At 47.5% G+C, this 13,552-nt stretch overlaps 1 protein-coding gene across 1 annotated transcript in view; it reads right to left on the bottom strand.

Moving 5' to 3' along the window:
* The window catches only part of RCSD1 (RCSD domain containing 1), a 68,305-nt gene extending 54,785 nt beyond the window's left edge, over positions 1-13,520 (bottom strand). Inside the window, exon 1 of the mRNA XM_028484122.2 lies at positions 13,320-13,520. Coding sequence (XP_028339923.1) covers positions 13,320-13,325 — 6 coding nt within the window. The 5' untranslated portion in view covers positions 13,326-13,520. The remainder of the gene's footprint in view (positions 1-13,319) is intronic.
* Between the last annotated feature and the right edge of the window lie 32 nt (positions 13,521-13,552).

The raw sequence follows: 13,552 nt of genomic DNA, 5'->3' as shown, positions 1-13,552 counted from the left end.
TCGGAGTTTCACTCATGCACACATGTGTGCACACACGCCCACTCGGTCACTGAGGGTACCCATAGCTCCCTGCTCCCCCAATTTATCACTTAGCTACCCAGTACTGTTACTTCTTTGCCCTTCACTATAGCTACCTGCTTAGAAAAAAACTCCTGGTTTTCAGTGCCCACTGTGAACACACCCTCTCCCATGAAGCCTTCTCCAGTTGCACCAGCTGAGCATGATCTGTCTCTGAGAAAGCCCCCCAGCCCTGTGGTCTTGTCACTTACATGACACTTCATACCCGGCACCCTGTATTTATTTGGAGATGCATCATATCACTTCCCTGCTCCGCTACTAAACCTTCAGCTTATTGAGATCCTGTTTTTATATCTGACTCCCTCTGAGGATCCAGACAGCATCTTTCACAGTGGGCCCGATAAATATATGTGGAATTGACTGAACAAATGAGTGTGCATTTCCAAGCCAGGTCTCTCCTACGCTGGTGCCTGACATTCCAAAGCTAAGCAGAGGACTTGACGTTCATCCCTGTTTAATTTCGTTATGTTGGTTTTGGCCTCGGCATACCATCCTATATAAATCATTTTGAACTTGAATATGTCATCTATCATATTAACTATCCCAGCTGTGGGTCATCTGGTTTCTTTCTATTTTTCATCCAAGTCATTAACAAAAATGTTTAACAAGCCAGGGCCAACAAAAGAGCCTGGTGGCCTGCCCTTGGAGACTTCCCTTGGGAAGGACCTGGGATGCGAAGTGTAGTAAAGCTGGGCTTCCCTGGTGGTGCAGTGGTTGAGAATCCACCTGCTAATGCAGGGGACACGGGTTCGAGCCTGTGCTCCGCAACAAGAGAAGCCACCGTAACGAGAAGCCTGTGCACCGCAACAAAGAGACCCCGCTCTCTGCAACTAGAGGAAGCCCATGTGCAGCAACGAAGACTCAACGCAGCCAAAAATTAAATAAATAAGTAAATAAATTTATTTTTTTAAAAAAAGGGCAGTGAAGCTACGCTAGGAGCTAGGTAGCTCAACCTCCTCTGAGTCCATCTTACCAAAACCCCTTACTTGCATTACTTACTGCAAGTAATTATTTTGGCAGGATGAATTCAGAGCAGGTTGAGCTACCCTGACTCTTTGAGAAACCAGAAAACCCTTGCTGGCATATGAAGGCACTTAATTCCTTCAGTACAGCAGGAAGCTCGGGATTGATGTCAAACTGAGACTGATGTCAGCTGAGAAGGGCTCTGAATGGTTAGCTTCTCAGTCTCCAATCCCTGCAGCTGTCTTTGCAATCACAGAATCCCCCCGTGTTCAGCTCCCCAGCAGGGGACTCCCATGCAGGTGTGAAAGGTGAGGACAGGTCAGGGAAGGGGTGACCAATGTAAGCAAGAAGGAGGAAGAGGAAGGGATGCCTTACTTCAGTTGGACTGTCTTCTTCCCTTTTCCTACCTCCTCATTTCACCCGCACTACCAGGGTGAACCACAGAATACACTTGCTGTCTCCCTTTCTTTGAAATGCATTTATTGAGCCAATAATACTCCCTTCTTCTTGCAGGCCCTGGATGCCCTGTGAGCCTGCAGCTTGGATTTGCTATTCCATGCCTAAGGCTCCCCCAGGGCTGTTTCCTTGGTTCTAGTCTGGACTTATGTGGGTACTGTTCCAGCACTGCCTCCGAGGACCAACCACATACAGAAGTCCAGAGAGCTCCACCAGCAGAGGTCAGCACGCAGCGGGCACTAACCACCCCTCCACCCAACACTCTCAGGCTGGAGGAGAACTTCAGCCCATCCTGGGTCCCAGTCAAAGCTGCACCAAAAGCAAAAGAGGCCATTCTCTTTTCAATGACTATAAAAACTTTATTTATTCAACAATCATATCACATCAAATATGCGCCAGGCACTGTTCTAAACACTTTACACAAATACAGTTGGCCCTTTGTATCCACAGGTTCTGTATCCTTAGGTTCAACCACTGTGAGTCAAAAATATTCAGAAAAAAATTTTCAGAAAGTTCCGAAAAGCAAAACTTGAATTTGCCATGTGTCAGCAACTATTTACACAGCCCTTACATTGTATTGGGTATCATAAGTAATCTAGAGATGATTTAAAGTATATGGGAGAATGTGTGTAGGTTATATGTAAACACCATGCCATTTTATATAAGGACTTGAGCATCCACAGAATCTGAGGGGGTGGGGTCCTGGATCCAATCCCCTGTAGATACTGAGGTACATTGGTATTAATTCATTTAAGCCTCACAACAATTCAATCATGTAGGTACTATTATTATTTCCATTTTTACAGATGGGAAAACCAAGGCACAGAGAGGTCACAAGCTAGCAGCTGGCAAAGTCAGGATTCAAATCCAGCTGTCTGGCTCCTGGATCTGTGCTCTTAACCCCTACATTGTGCTGCCTTGAAGCAATATGAAGCATTCCTGTGTTCATTCAAAAGGGTGTGTTGATACATACAGTTGACCCTTGAACAACGAGAGGGTTAGAAACTCCCTCCTTCCTCCAAAGTCAGTAATCTGTGAAAATCCATGTATAACTTTATAGTCAACCCTCTGTATCCAAAGTTCTGAACTCACGGGTTCAACCAACCATGAATCATGTAGGACTATAGTACGATGCACTTAGTGAAAGAAATCCAAGTATAAGTGGATCCATGCAGTTCAAACCCATGTTGTTCAAGGTTCAACTGTGCTATGTTCGTTGTAGCATACTAGAGCCCACGATGGGAATTTTTCAGGCTTTAAATTAAGAGATATGGGAAAGTGCTTTGACAAAAAAGCATGGCAGAATTGTAAAGTATTTTCCTTATCACCACTGCACAAATCAAAGCCTCTTTTGTGTGTCCTTTTTGGTCCATAAGGGAAGCCTTAGCTTTGCTCATATTCTCCAACATCACCTTCTTTGTACTCCCTCTGATACCTTCTATTAGGCAAACAGAACACCAGAGCCTTCTTACAGAAGACACACTCAAGGTTGTTACAATTTTGCACAATATCCATTTAATAGATATTAATAATCATACCACCATGACTTTATGGGACAGTTTACCTTTCTAAGGTACTTTCATAAAGTACCTTAAAGTACTTTATAAAAGTATCTTGGGCTTCCCTGGTGGCGCAGTGGTTAAGAACCCGCCTGACAATGCAGGGGACACAGTTTGAGCCCCGGTCCGGGAACATCCCACATGCCATGGAGCAACTAAGCCCCTGTGCCACAACTATTGAGCGTGCACTCTAGAGCCCGCGAGCCACAACTACTGAGCCTGTGTGCCACAACTACTGAAGCCCAGGCACCCAGAGCCCGTGCTCCACAACAAGAGAAGCCACGGCAATGAGAAGCCTGCGCACCGCAATGAAGAGTAGGCCCCGCTCGCAGCAACTAGAGAAAGCCCGCACACAGCAACAAGGACCCAATGCAACCAAAAAAAATAAATAATAAATAAAATAAATACATTTTTTAAAAAGTATCTTATTTATGATGCATGATCTTATTTCCTTTTCAAAATAGCCCTATAAGGTAGGGAAAGCAGGTACCAGTTTTACAGATGGAGGGACCAACAAGAATCCTAAGGCTAGTCACTGACTCTGGACCTGAAACTCAGGTCTCATGGTTTATCTCTCTACACAGCAACCCCCTTGGCCTATCCCAGATGCAATCAACCAACAAAGGAAACCTAAAAAGAACAGAGGGCAGAAGGCAGCCTGGTGTTTCCATTTCCTTCAAATTCCATTGCCTGATGTCCATGTTATTCACAGGCTGACTTTCACTAACCCCTTCCTTAGGCACCAAGGGCAGGGCTTATTTACAGGCTTATAGGGGAAAAAAAGGCAATTCCGAGTGTTATATAACTACAGGTAGAAAAAGGCATAGATTCCCTATTTACTATGGGGGAGCACGTCCAAATCAAAAAGGATGCCTGAAAGCTGTCTCTCTTGATGGCATGGTCTATGGTATTGGCTGTTCTGGGGCTAAGATATTTGAGAAACATTTTAAACAGCTGCACCTAATGGCTTATGTCTATTTCATTGATATTTTTACCTATAGAAATGGGGCATATATTCTATTCACCCTCTGACTTCCCTTTCAAACTTACCTGCCCCTCCTTATCAGATCTCAAAGCATGAAAAATAACTGAAATCACTGAAAACATTTTTTTGTGTTTGCAAAGCAGCTTTCGTTTTAATCAGGAAGAATATCTCCTACCATGAGAATTGTGTTAAGTCTCAAGTGAGTGAGCCCGGAGTGGCACAGATAAATGTTTCCTTCCTCAGCCTTCACACCTTTGTCAGCCTGAAGGACACAAGTCTTACTTCCAGACCAACTCAAAGATCATCTGCTCTGTGAAGTCTTCTAAGATTCCACCAGGACCCAAAGGATGTTCACGAAACGTATCTAGCTCTCATCGTGTGGGGCATGTGGGAGAACTGCACTTCCTCATCCCTGTGGTTGAGTTGGTGTGGCTAGTTCCAACCCTTCCAGGCCAGAGCCACGGCCGGGGCAAGTCCTTTGGAACCCTCCCTCCCTCTGCTATGGTAACTGACAATGTTGCATATGGTAGCTGCTCTGTCAACCTGGGTCCCACAGGGAGGGCGACAATGACATGGAGCAGAGCCCCCAGCCAACCCTCCACAGAGTGAGAAATAAGCCTTCATTGTTTTCAACAAGTAAGACTATGGAATTGTTTTACAGTGACACTAGCCTGCCTGGACCACTACAATCACCTGTCCTCACTTGTCCAATTGGACTGCTTACACACTGCCTTTACAGAGCCAGTCACATTGTTCTGCAATCACTGCTTCCATTTCTGCCCTGCTCTCTTCCTCCAGACTGTATGGATCTTGAGAACAGGTACTGTGTCTTATAAATTCTCATTTGGTAGCTGCTCAGTACATGTTCTTAAATGAATGAATGGAAGAATGCATGAATAAGGTAGTTGATCACAGAATATCAAATGAGGTCACATAAAATGTAATGCTATAATCTTGCTAGGCACAATCTTCTCTGAGGGTGGAGATGATCCCAGATAATCTTTTTTTTTTTTTTTTTTAATTTTTGGTCACACCCCAAGGGAGATGGGATTTTAGTTCCCTGGCCAGGGATTGAACCTGCACACCCTGCATTGGAAGGTGGAGTTTTAACCACTGGACCACCAGGGGAGTCCTGATCCCAGATAATCTTAAGTAGCTCTTCATCCTGAAATCATCCTGGCTTATCAGTGTGGGTCCTAAATCCAATGACACATGTCCCTATGAGAGACTCACAGAGCAGGTGAAGTGAACAAGAGGCAAAGACTAGAGTGGCCACAAGCCAAGAAAGCCGCATCCACCAGGAGCCATAGGACGTGTGGAATGGATTCTCCCCTAGGGTCTCCTGTGACACCTTGATTTCAGATATCTGGCCTCCAGAACTGTGAGAGAATAAATTTCTGTGACCTCATTTGTGGTCATGTGTTATGGCAGTCCTAGCAAACTCATGCATCTGCCAACTCCACTGGTTTTAGATGGCCATCTGGGCAGCACTTTGGCATTCAGTCTACAGTAGCCTGGAGCAACGGGATCCCTCTGAGTCTCCCATGCATTTCCACAAGGGCTTGGAATCATCCTTGTTCCTCTCCTCCCAAGTACTTCAATTCACGCTTTTGTGAGGGGATTCAGGCATGACTAGGCAGCAGGGGCCAAGGACTCCTCCAGAGAGACCCCGTGAGGGCATCACAGAAAGGAAGGCTAGTAGGACAGGGTGTAGTACTGCCCCTGGTGGGGTGGGGCCCTCCCAGACCTAGCTCCGGATCTCTTGGCACTTGTTGCTTAAAACAATGATAAAGGGGCTTCCCTGGTGGCGCAGTGGTTAAGAATCCGCCTGCCAATGCAGGGGACACGGGTCCAAGCCCTCGTCCAGGAAGATCCCACATGCCGCGGAGCAACTAAGCCCATGTGCCACAACTACTGAGCCCACGTGCTACAACTACTGAAGCCTGTGCACCTAGAGCCCCTGCTCCGCAACAAGAGAAGCCACCGCAATGAGAAGCTTGCGCACCGCAATGAAGAGCAGCCCCCGCTCGCCACAACTAGAGAAAGCCCGCGCACAGCAACGAAGACCCGACGCAGCCAAAAATCAAATAAATCAAATAAATTTTTCAAAAAAAAAAACCCTTAAAAAAAAAAGAGAAAACAGATGGAATAGGACTTTATGAGGATTAAAAAGATAAACTTATGCAAAACTTCTGTATATAAGTAGGCATTCAACAAGTGGTAGTGATTACCATGCAGCAAGCTTTAGGTTTCTCCCACACTGACATCAGTATGGATGCTCAGAAATGGATTTCCCATTATCCATCAAAACATATCTCGAAAGCAAGACAAGCCAGGAGCCTGAAGCCTGGAAATGTATTTCAGAGATGCAGGCCAGGGGGTGGGTGGGTGGGGGCCGTGGCCCCATCAAGGTGGGAGAACTGTCCATCTGGTTCATGTGCTTGAAATGAACTATGGAGGGTAAGGGTCTAGCAGGGAGGCCCCAAGGAAGCTGGAAGCCCTCTATGGCATGTGGAGAGATATAAATTCTGTGTGACCTCTGGTGTGGGTGCTTGGGTTGTGTAATAGCAGCCACAGGGCTCAGCTTCTCGTTTCTGTTGCACTGTTTCGCTGGGCCCAGCCCAGGCTGATGCACGTGGTTGGCTGCTGTTCCTGGGCCCACCTCAGCTTGTCCCTGTGCTGCCTTTGGACAAAAAGGAGAAATGCTGGCTTCTTGGAGCATGCACAGGATGTGTGATCACAGTGGGAGGAATGAGTGGGGCTGCAGGTGGAGGTGTGAATTGAAAGAGGAGATTTTTTTGTGTGAATGTGATTTATTCCCAGAGGCCTCTTTCTGTCAGAGAAGGCAAGAGGGCCTTGGGGGGGTGACCAAAGGCATTCCCTTGGGGCCTGGAGCCTATTTCAAATTAGATATCCTCAGCAAAAGCTTTTAAGTGCAGGTCCCAGGCCGAGTGTGCTAATCACTGGGTTGAGATCCCGTTAAGCTGTGCATCACCAGGGCTGCCAGGGGGCCTGGGAAGAGCCACACTTGTAGGGGGAATCCCCAGCACAGGAAGCAAGTTCTCTCCAGCTTCCATTAGAGAAGCTGACTTTGAACTCCCACACACCTGAGAGCTTATCAAGATACAGTCTTGTATTTTTTTCTGTTGTGTCATATGTGTATATCTTGTTTCCCCAAACAGAAGACAGCTCCTTTTATGGCAGGAACTGTAACTTATATTTCTCTTATCCCTCATCTAGTCCCCCAACTTCAAATACCTTTATCTTGCTTTATCCTCCAGAAACAAACCGCTGGTAACTCATACCATGTTGTTGCTAGCATCAGTGCTTTGCTTGTCATTCCCTCTGACTGGAAGGCTCTTCCCAAATTTCTGCACTTGATCAGCTCCTACGCGTCCCTCCAGACTCCACTTAGAAACATCTCTCACAGGAAGCCCCCTGAACCCCAGGCTGGGTATGACACCTCTCCTCTGTCCACATGAACTCAAACTCCTGTCCTCCACACGCCTGTAGGTGGTTGCCCCCCTTCTTAGACCTGAGCTCTTCAGAGACCAGCAGGGTGAAACATTCATCTTCGTCTCTCCACGGCCTGCCACATATCTCCACTGCCTGCCAGGCAGTACGGCCTCAATGCATGTCTGTTGGACCTAATTAAAGAGCTAGTGTGTGGTGCCCTATGACTTGCTATCAATCGATTATGGAAGATCCAGCTTAGGAGAGAGTTGTGATTGCTACCCCAAGGCCAAGAAGGTGGCCCTGATATGGTTACAAGCCGGTTCAAAATGAAGGGCTGGGGACATCTTGGCTGGAGAGAACGTCCAGTTCCGAGGTCTGGAACTTCTCAGTGCTTCCAGCCTGGGGTCCACAATACTCTCCATTAAGGATGGGCTCTGATGGCATCTCAGGAGGGTCTCTTACAGATGTAAAGGCCCTGAATGCCCATCTCACCTCTCCTATGGAGGCGCCAGAGCTTGCAATTGCAGAGGCTGGAGCCCCTTCCCTCAAGATAAGATTTGACCCATGCAAGTGAGACTTTACAGGTGAGCCTCAGCAGCTCAGCAGTCATTTCCCACAATGCCCAGGAGACAGATATTCAGGAAACCCAAAAGGAAAAAGATGGGGAGCTCACTCTCCAAAAGACCACGGTATGAGGGCAGTGTCCCCCCTGGCATGACTCAGGTAGATCCACTGGGGAGATGAGCTCCTGTAGGGCCCTAGAACAATAATACTGATGCTGGTGACCAAGCCTTAGTACTGTATTAGCAGTTTCATTGTATCTTCTTCTGCAGAGAGAGATTAAAAACTTCTACATAACTCTCTGAAGGCCAAACATGAGGTGGATATTGATTTTGTGATGAAAACTGACCATTCTACCTCTTAAGGTTTAGGCTGAACTACTCCTCCCCAGGTGAGAGAAAAATTGCAAGCTGTTGTCTTTCCAAAGGTCCAGTGGTGCCTAAATCCCCAGGCAGCCTCAATCTCTGCGTCTTGTTTTCTCCTTTACAGTATGAACCCAGAGCTCTGAGATGTTCAGATTCTAATGAGTTGAGTAGAGGTGGTCAAGCTGACTCTGCAAACCCAAAACTATTACTTTAGGAAGGCAGATCTGCCTTCAGATTTCTCTGGAACCAAAACATTCTCTTGAGGCCCTGATAAGATTACCGGGCTGCTGAGCCGCCAGTGTTCAGATTTCCCACGGAACCGCGCTCGCCAGACTCTGGCTCTCTGGCTCGCCTGGCTGCGAGGAGCCACGCTGAGGATCCGGCTCTGAAACCTGACTCCACTCCAGGAATGCATGCTCACTCCCTCCCGCGATAGCGCCTGGGCCCTTCCAGTCTGCCTACCCGAACTTCCCCCTGTCATTGCGGTCCAGTGAATGCAAGTGCCTGTTAAGTAGAAGCCGGTGGTACTTTGAGGGTCCCACAGAGTGGGAGCCAGACACACATGTGCGGGGTACTTGGCCAGGCCTGCAAGTCCACCAGCCAAGCTCCAGCTTCCAGAGGCCAAGCAATCCCTAATTATGACCCATAGGCTCCAGCCAGCAGCCAACATATGGCTCAGTGAGAGGCTGGGTCCAGAACCAGCAAAGGCTGTTGGTGAAATTGTGGTAGAAGATATTTAATGAAGTATGGGAATTCCCTGGCGGTCCAGTGGTTAGGACTCTGAGCTTCCTGGCACAGCCAAAAACAAACAAACAAAAAAATTTAAAGAAGTAAAAAGATATCATTGAAAAAGTAGGTTACCAAATGAACACATTATATGTACCAGCATGTACACATACACACAAACCCATCATCAGTAATACTGATAGTCTGTGAGGATGAAAAGACATGATAGCCCAATATTTAATTAACATTTACTGCACAAGATCTAGTACATAATAAATGCTCAATAAACACTGAACAAATGGATGAATGACAAATAATATCTGGAAAGGACTTGGAGTTACCTTAAGGAAAAGGGCTCCTTAACTGTCTTCATCTAAATTAGAAATTCATTACTTGTTCAGTGGAAAATTAAACTTGTTCAAGCACTCTCAGGCTATTTGGTACTGCCTACAATTTATATTTAAGCAACTAAGAATATTAGTTTAATTTTGATGTCGGCAGTCTCCAGCTCTTTCTTTATTATACATTTCTCCCTTCTGGGTTCCTATCCAGAGTAACTTCACCTATTATCTCTTCTAGAGAAGAATCATATTTTCATCATAAGAGGTCTGTACTTCTCATGGAGTGCTGGACATTCCTGCTTAGAACAATCAAAACTAACATATCTAAACCTTGTTTTTTTAAAAAAAAAAAATCTGATCTTTCTCCCTCTTCAACCGTTTATTTACTCATTCAACAAGCATTTGAGTGCCATCAGGCCCTAGATATATGATATGGCCCCTGTCCTCAAGGAATTTTCCAGGGAGAGAGCCAGGTAAGCAGACAGTTACAGTTCTGCCTGGTACTCTAATTCAGTTTGAAAAAAGTGCCAAGAGTGCTGTAGAGTCTGAGGGCATCTGTGAAGGTTCCCAAGGTAGAGATATTTGAGCTGCAGGCTGAGAGGGGAAGAGTTCCCTGTTTCTGTCAATTAATTTATCAAGCAAGCTCTTCTCGAGAAATTATATGATTATCTAGGCACTGTGCAAATCTCTGGAGACCTAAAGACCAATAAGACAGTCCCTGCCTACAAAAGGCTTATAGAGGCATAAAAACAATACTGCCATTCTCCTTGGCATCTTAGAGAACTTTACTCATCTGGGCACCCTGGCAAGCTCAAAGACAGCAGTCATTTCTGGTTTCTCTTATAACACGTGGCCTTTACTCTTCCATCTTTTCTATTCTTTCTCTCTCTCAAAGTCAGAATATGCCTGGACTCTCAGAGAAGCTCCTGAGTCTGGTTTCCTTGCTCACTCTATGCATTGGTGTTTCTGCCATATCATCCCTGCTACATGGTGGCTGCCATCTTACTCAACACCACTCAGTTTCCTACTGTCCATGGAGCAGAATCCAGGGCCATTCACTATCTGGTCTTTGAGGGCTGCAGCTGGCCTCTGTCTAAATTAGAAAAAGGCCCCCTTTGGGGCACAGCTAGGCAAGCAGACTTTTTACGAAGAAAAAGTAACCCTTTCTTCCAGATGGCTTGAATTCCAGCTCCCACTCACCCACTTGGCCAGCATCCACTATACTCAGAGGCCCTGTGGTTTTTATCTTATTACTTTCATTTTTTTCTCTCTCTGCTTCCCCACTTTCCTCTCCAGCCAACTGGCCTGCTTTCCTACACAAAGCTGGCATGTTCTCCAGGCACCCATTCCTTATGCCTTCTCCTCCTCACCACCTACCTTTCTTTTATGACTTCTTTTGAGACTTAATAGAAACACTGAAATACTGTGGAACTTTTGGTCTGCAACTGCCTTACCTTTGGCACTTTAGCATTTGAAAATTATACACATGACAAGATATAATGGTAAGTCTCATTTTCCCTATTGGATTGTGAACTTTTAAAAGGCATCTTTATCTTGTTTATTGCAGAGGGCTTAAAAAGGGCTGAAATAATGATTGATGTTGATAGCAGTAAAGTAACTTAAAAAAAGAAAAGATTTCCCAAAGACTTCCAGTAGGCAAGTGGGCTCTAGAGAATGAATGCTGAGTAACTCTTGTTGGCCTGGTTTAAATTCCTAGTACTGGGAAGTAATATAACTCAGTTTCTCACCAAATATAGTGGTCCCTGCATGTCTCAAAAGTGGGTTTCACCCTCAAAAGAGGGTTTTACTTTGAGATTTTTCAGGAATTCCCAAATCCCACTCCTGCATATCATGTCCCACCATGAAAAGTTTATGTCCTGGCTGAGAAACGTCACTTCTCCAGCCTCTTGGTTTCCTCTTTACTTCCTTTACCAGTGCTAGCAGTTGCAGTTCTTTTTCCAGGCATTTTGACAAAAGAACTTCAAAAGCAGTCACTGCCAACCAGCAAATCCATGCCCTGTACAGACTCAGCGCGAACTGACAGGCTTCCTGGCTGGCCAAGCAATGCCCCCATCTTGGTAGAATCCCCCATCAATGACTACACGTTTTGGTTTGTACACTGGAGGACCTTCTCTTTTCACCACCCCTCAAACACAGGAAGTTGCTTAAGTGACAGTTTCAGGGCCTCTGCCACACACTGTTCCTTCCTCAACTGAGGGAGAAAAAAGTACCTTAGGAAGGAGTCCCTTGTGTCTTCCGAGAAAAAAGTTCAAACTTGCATTTGGCCCTCAAGCAGCAAGCAACCTGCTTTTAAGCCTAAATCTTTGCTCTCATCTTCCATCCATTTCTGCAAGAGATTAGACAGGTCCTAAATCGCACTGTACCTCTACCTGGGGGCCTGAGGCACCCTGTACTTTCAGAGGAAGAAACCCACTCCTAAAGCAACTTCTTCAGGAACCTTCACTCAGACCGTGGGCATCCCCAGGGCCATCTCCCTCCTCTGCCCTGAAGCTGTAGCCAGCAGGAGAGGATCTTATCGATCTGGGCTATCTTTGAGTAGACTTGTGAACACCCACTGCTGGGCTTCCCTCCCACCCTTTCCCAGCCCTAATCTGCGTGGAGTTTCGCCAGTTTACGGATGTTTCCAGAAGGTCCATCTCAGCCTCTGGTGGATCCCACAGTCCCCTGCACTTTAAAAGGCCTCCCTGAGGGTGATCCCTGAAGACATCTGGTAGAGCTGGATGCCTAAATGCAACTGCCCAGGACAGACCTATTGCCCTCACAGAGAAGTCACAGCGCTTTGTAGGCCAAGCAGTGAGGTTCGCTTAGAAGAGCCAAACCTGGGCTCCGGTGTAGAGCCAGGAGCAGGGAAGAGCTAGCGCAACTGACTGTGAATCTTGAGTGCTGACCACAGCCTTGGGAGCAGCAGTTCAGCTTTTGAAAAGGGTGGGAATCACCTTGAAAGCTAGGTAACATTCACACCTTCTCTTTTCTTCTTTTCAAAAGCAAGCCCAAGTCTGGCTAAGGCTGGCTTAGGGCTAAATGTCAAGCCTCAGTTTCAAGAGGAAAATCTGGGGAAGCCTCAGGATGTGGAGAAGGCAGGGAGGAGGGGAATACACCCAGCCACTCCTCCACTGGAGGGTGGTTCCTGGATCCCACTGGAGCGGTCCCAGGAAAATCCCAGGCCCGGCAGTGGTGGGCTTCACCCTGGAGCCCCCCACAGATATGGGGCCAGCACACTCCCATGCACGCAGGGCCATACAGGGGAGTCTGAAGTCTGATCAGAAGGAGCGCCATTTGCCCACGAGGGGAGCTTTTCGGAAAGTTCTGAAAGAAGATTTGACAGACAGAAGAGGGACTTGAGAAGCAAGAGGGCGACCGGACTCTAAAAAGTCCAATTTTCATCGAAAAGGGAAGCCAACGGACTGGGCAAGAAAAGTGCCTCACGTTAACAGTTTCTCTTTCAATATCCATATCTTCAGGTCCAGCGGCTTCTGCTTTCTTGAGAGTTTCTGCTCACACGTTTGCCCATTTACAAAGTTTACAGCACTTTTTTTTTCTAAAGCATTTAAGTCCCTAAGCAAAATACCTGTATCTCTAGAAAGGCCCCTCCCCTCTCCCTGAGGTCTTCCCCCGCCGACCCCCTGACTGCTCAGAGGGGTCCCCTAGGTAGGACCAGGGGCGAGCCTCCGGAGTTGGCCAGGAGGCGTGGGAGCGGCGGGCATTCGCCGTACTCCCGGGGCGGCAGCAATGAGCCCGGTGCTCACGGCTCCCCGCTCGGATCCCGGCCCCGCTCGGCGCCCCGCCCGCGCGCCACCGGCTCCTTTACCTCCATGTCCTCCAGGTGCCGACTCGGCTGCGGCCGCGCGCGCTCGCTCTGGCCGGGGCTCGCTATCCCCGCTCTCCGTTCGGCTCCCGCCGGGGCCGGGTTCGGCTGCGACAGGCACAGCGCAAGTGGGCGTCTGCGCGCCCGGCTCGCTGGCTGCGGGACTGCCCCGGCCGCCCGCGCCCTGCGCTAGAGAACGAGGAAGGAGGAGGGAGGGGGAGGAGGGGGAGGAGGAG

Source organism: Physeter macrocephalus, unplaced genomic scaffold (assembly GCF_002837175.3).
Source record: "Physeter macrocephalus isolate SW-GA unplaced genomic scaffold, ASM283717v5 random_130, whole genome shotgun sequence".
NCBI lineage: Eukaryota > Metazoa > Chordata > Mammalia > Artiodactyla > Physeteridae > Physeter > Physeter macrocephalus.
Note: the sequence above shows the minus strand (reverse complement) of the source record. Positions and strands in the feature narration are given on the sequence as shown.